The following is a 5,124-nucleotide window of genomic DNA, read 5'->3' on the forward strand; positions in this document are numbered from 1 at the left end:
CCATTATCTTCAGCATTATATTATTGACTGGATCCATGTTCAATCATCAAAATATTGGATTTACATTGAATCATTGATATAAGCTTTCAAACTCATTTGAATCAATTGATTTACATCAATCTCCATTTTGTAATTATTTAAGTCCAATTATGTATATACCAAATTTTTAAAGGCAATATTCCATATTAATTTAGTTCAATTTAAATGGTGATATAATTAACTGTTGTTAATAGTCATTGGAGGATTACATCAAATTTAAACACTATCTCAAGGATCGTTATACCAATTTATTTTAATATATTAAAATTATTAAATATCATTTACTTCCTTTAAGCTGTGTGCTTTGCTCTTTTCAGAAATACATGACTTGGAAGAAGACTGGAGAAGAGATGAACTTTACATATATTGAGTGCTTGTTGTATACATTTCATCACCTAGCTCACAAGGTAAACCTTTGTCCAAGCAGGAAGAAAATCTAAGTTGTCGCGGGTCACTTAAACGCAGTGCATAATTGAACTTGGTTGTTATGTAGGTTCCTAATGCCACAAATAGTTTATGTGGTTACAAAATTGTTACTGGCCAGCCATCTGATAGGCTTGGAGAAGACTTTTCGGAGCATTATAATGATTTTACTGAGAGGTATGGTCTTTCTTTTGGTATGTTATATAAATAAAGAATTTACCTAATCTTTGGTTTGTGTTTTTTAGATATATAACATGATTTTGTTTGTAGTGTGTGTGCTCATTTATGCACATGTCATTTTGCACCTGTAGGTTTCCTTTCAATTTGGCAAAAGATAAAACCCTTTCAATCCCTTTTGTTTTCTGTTGCATCCATCTTCATCCTTTTCTTTCTTTCATGCTACTTATTGGGAACAGAGAAGATTAACTTGACTCCATTTATGAAAATTCATCGTCTTTACCTCTACACGTTACCACAATTATTGAATTACTCTTTGATAGTTCCCCCATTCTTTGGATTTGGTTGTACCTCGTCTGAGTTCTCTTCCTTAGAGTTTATTTTGGGGGAGAGGGTGTTAGTTGGGTGCAAAGTTAAAGCAACATAAAAAAAGTTTTTAAGACATTAGAATTGTACAAGGTCTACGTTGAATGAGAAGAAAATATTGAGAGACGTGTTGAATAACCCGCGTGTTTCAACTACACAGTGGAAAAGGTTGGCTCTGATGGCAAGATTGAAGGTTGGCTCTTTATATTGAGAGGGTATGGGGAAAGAGGACCGAATGAGGGATATTGTCATCAAAGATAGAAGACGACATATGATTGATAAGGTATCATGTTGTTAAGATTGCATCGCCCCAAAAACGGAATGGAACATTACCATGGAGAAGTAAGGTTTGTGTGGTTTCAATTATCAGTGTGTGCAGCCGAAGTAGTAGAACTAAGTTTGGATGACTCTGAACACACTGGAGGAAATCTTCATAATTTGTCGGGGAGCCCTGTGGAGATGGTGTAGTCTGAATAGTGGAAAAAGATTGAGCTGAGTTGCATTTATCGAGGGCGACTATGATTATGTCCCAAAGATGTAAGGGTAGCAATGTCACCCGGAGTTGAAGTAATAGAGGGCTCAATTGTATGTTTTGCTGGTACTCGAAAGAGGATCACTGAGGTAGTAGACATAACTAGAACAATAATAGTCCCCAAATTTTGATCACGAGTCGCTGAGTATTCCAGGGGTAGGCCATAGAATGCAAGAAGCATGAAAAAGGTATTGCGTTGATCCAACTCCTTCTGTTCAACTGGATTACTTGCAGTAGAGGGAAAAGCTCATTAAAATCATGAAGTGCACTATGAACGGTGCCAATATATGAAGAAATAGAGCCACTTACGTCTTCAGAGTAATGATATTTAGCAAGCGGTGACAAACTCCATATAGACGTTGAGTGTCATTAGTTTAGAGTACCTTTGCGTGACTCCAAACTGATTTACACGTGAGATGTGGACATAAAATCAGTGTAACATCTGGATGAAATGTAGACTTAATGACACTGCACAACTGAGCATCTATCTGCTTCTATTTTGATGTTTCAGCCGCAACCACCTTTTCAGGATTTTTAGTGACATGGTCCTTGTAACCTTGACCGAGCATCTATAGTTTGCCGTCGGTGGCCCAACTGTCGTAATTTGATCCATTCAATTTTTCGATAGAGAGAGGAGAGGTGATGTAGTTGGTAAAGATGGTCTTTGTTTCAGACAGGGACATCATGGTCGGTAAAGAGTGCCAGAAAACGTGTCCAAACCGGGAAAACAAGGATTGGTTAAACTGGAATTTGTATATTTGTGACTCGAAACTGAAAACTCAAGGCATATATGGAATCAGAAGGCCGAGGCGAGTGCAATTGAAGAAGCGATGTCGTAAATGGCTGCTAGACGCGCCGTCACGCATGGGGAAAAGCGTGGCGCATGGGAGACTTTTTTATGAAACGCATTGAGGGGTGGACAGATCTGGGGTGTACGACGCTGCTGGAGTGGTCTTTCGTCGAAAAAGGTTGCTGGGGACGGCGGTGGTAGAGCGTGGTGGACTGGAAAAAATTGAGGGAACATTGTAGTAAAGACAGGGAGGGGGGAAACCAGAGTTGAGAGCACGGTTTGTTGGAAAAACAAAATTTCATCGGAGACAATGGGTCCACCGGGTAGTTCAGGGCTGTCTCTCTCAACATGTTCTGAATACCATGTTGAATATGAAGAAAACATTGAGAGACATGTTGAATAACATGTGTGTTTCAACTACACAGTGGAAGTTCTTTATATAGACTATGTGATAAATACACTTAATGGCAGGAATACTTACAGATGATAGTAATACTTATAGACTTTTTATTTTTTTACATACTAATATTTTATTTTCAACAGTCTTAAAGATGTGGTAGGATCATGATTATCAGTTTCTTACGATACTCGAGTCGTATGTCATCTCAATACGAAACAAAACTGAATCCAATAATTAATTTTAACTATTCTGATTACCCCCTTTTTATTTTGATGAATTGAAACTTGCTCCTGAACTTTGAACCATTTTTTGTCATTTTGATAAGGTTTGTATTTCAGCTTATGTTTTTGTGTATTTCACGTGCTTTTCTCAAAAAATGTTGTGGTTTTTTATTTATATTTATCTTAGATTCATAATAAGATTCAATTCACATTACTGAAAATAGGTCTTCCAATTCATAGATTTATCTCGATTTGGTAACCTTATATGGTTGGTCTGTTTAACTTTTTACGGTTAAGAGTATTTTTGCATAGTATTTGTGTAATCAAAATTTGGTTCGGTTCAGTAAATGCACATTCCTGTTTTTGACAATCTTTATGGGTCCTTGTATCATCGATCTTGCTTGTCACCTGTCTTGTATGCTTATAATAGGTTGGGATGGTGAAAGCTCTTGATTTGATTGGTTGCAATTAATTCCATTTACTGATAAACTTTTCATTGTTTGCTATTGTTGCCTCTTTTGTATTCATCTCCCTTGGGGATTTTATAGTCATTTTGGCATGTTATGGTAACATAATTGGTTCATTTTTTTTTTCCAGATTGAAGAATGTTGAGGAGTTCACCCGTGCTACAATTAAGAAATTAACTCAAGGAATGGCTGAAAACACCAAATCTATGGCAGATGCTAAAACTGATGAAGAAAAGGATAAAATTGTGAGTTTTATCTTAGTTGTGTCATGCTTTTCTCTTATGATGTCTTTTATCACACTTACAAATTTACATTTCGCAGAAAACTAAAAAACAGAATGCTACTACTGGGTTGCGTACCTGCAATAATATTTTGACGATGACGAAGGTAAGAAGGAGGAAACCTCTTCTTGACTTTTGCAAATGAGTTATTGCATGCATGCATGAATTTCAATTATGTCTTTGTCCTTCCTATTCTGTTATTTATTGAATTGTTCAATTTTTATGGTCAGCCATTGCACGCAAAAGCTCCTTCTTTTATTGGAGATAAGCGAATCAACCTTTCTTGGAAAGAAGTAACCAAGACTGTGTCACCTACCATACCAGCTGCTGGGTATTCTATCTTTGTCTTTGCTTTTGCAGATATTTTATTATTTTTCCCTTTTGAGAGTACCCTACCCTGTCTCATGTCTCGTTTACTTATTCTTTTCTCTAATATCATTTTAATATGAAAGCTCAATTTCTTAGAGATCTCATGTGGATTTGGAAAACACAATTAATTCCAAGTGAAGTGATAACTTATGACTTCTTACTTCTGCAGAGCAAAACGGCCTGCTACTGCTGGCAATGGATCCAACAATACTGCATTAAAGAAGGGTCGAGGTTCTGGTGGTATGCAAAATCAACTTGTCAATAGAGCGCTAGATGGAGTATCTGGTGGAGGTAGAGGCGGATTTTCTGGTGGAGGTAGAGGTGGATTTTCTGGTGGAGGGAGAGGCGGAGCAAGAGGCCGGGGCCGGGGATGGGGTGGTCGCGGAAGAGGAAGTGGAAGAGGTAGAGGTAGAGGGTATTGGTGACTTTGTCGCAGTTCTGATATTAGATAACATCAAATTTCACGGAGAATGTACCAGAATACAAATAGGACTTGTTGATGTACTAAAATTCTTTGGCAGATGAAGTTTTGATTATAGAGGATGATGACATTTTGCATTAAGTTGTACTTTCTCTAAAGCTTGTTTCTGTAGAATGGGAGTTATTGATCATTTTCCAATCCTTTTTATGCCCCTTAATTATGCATGCATGTAATTTAATGACAAGTGGATTTATATGAAAGCCATTCTTGATTTGTAGAATGTCGCCTGCTTAAAGTAATATGAAATTAATTGGGTAATTTCTTATTACAAGTGTTCCCTACCATTACAGTAAGCAATTCACATGGGTCATAAGACTTGGTAACGGTTTCTTAATGATTATGAATCCTTAAAAAAGCCGACAAGCCCAGACTCATAATACTATATACTATTTAATATATATATATATATATATATATACATGCTTTCTTACCTAATTTCTATCCTAGATCTATAATTGGATGAAGAAACTCATTGCTAGTTATCTTTCCTAGTTGATCAGGTGTTGTCATTTACAACTGTTGCTGGGGATCTGACTGAGACCGTAATGATTTCTGGTAATTGAATATCTGATTCCTGC

General features: G+C 36.7%; 2 protein-coding genes across 3 annotated transcripts in view; one reads left to right on the top strand and one right to left on the bottom strand.

Moving 5' to 3' along the window:
• LOC101499090 (apoptosis inhibitor 5-like protein API5) overlaps positions 1-4,766 on the top strand; it is a 9,424-nt gene extending 4,658 nt beyond the window's left edge. For both annotated transcript variants that reach the window (XM_004505062.3, XM_004505063.4), the window contains exons 12-17: positions 357-446; positions 533-639; positions 3,546-3,660; positions 3,737-3,802; positions 3,927-4,027; positions 4,235-4,766. In XM_004505062.3, the coding sequence (XP_004505119.1) occupies positions 357-446; positions 533-639; positions 3,546-3,660; positions 3,737-3,802; positions 3,927-4,027; positions 4,235-4,490 (735 nt within the window). In that variant the 3' untranslated portion in view covers positions 4,491-4,766. The remainder of the gene's footprint in view (positions 1-356; positions 447-532; positions 640-3,545; positions 3,661-3,736; positions 3,803-3,926; positions 4,028-4,234) is intronic.
• Positions 4,767-5,042: 276 nt separating this feature from the next.
• The window catches only part of LOC140920644 (glutamate receptor 3.1-like), a 1,667-nt gene continuing 1,585 nt past the window's right edge, over positions 5,043-5,124 (bottom strand). Inside the window, exon 4 of the mRNA XM_073369443.1 lies at positions 5,043-5,120. Coding sequence (XP_073225544.1) covers positions 5,043-5,120 — 78 coding nt within the window. The remainder of the gene's footprint in view (positions 5,121-5,124) is intronic.

This window comes from Cicer arietinum, chromosome 6 (genome assembly GCF_000331145.2).
Source record: "Cicer arietinum cultivar CDC Frontier isolate Library 1 chromosome 6, Cicar.CDCFrontier_v2.0, whole genome shotgun sequence".
Classification (NCBI taxonomy): Eukaryota; Viridiplantae; Streptophyta; class Magnoliopsida; order Fabales; family Fabaceae; genus Cicer; species Cicer arietinum.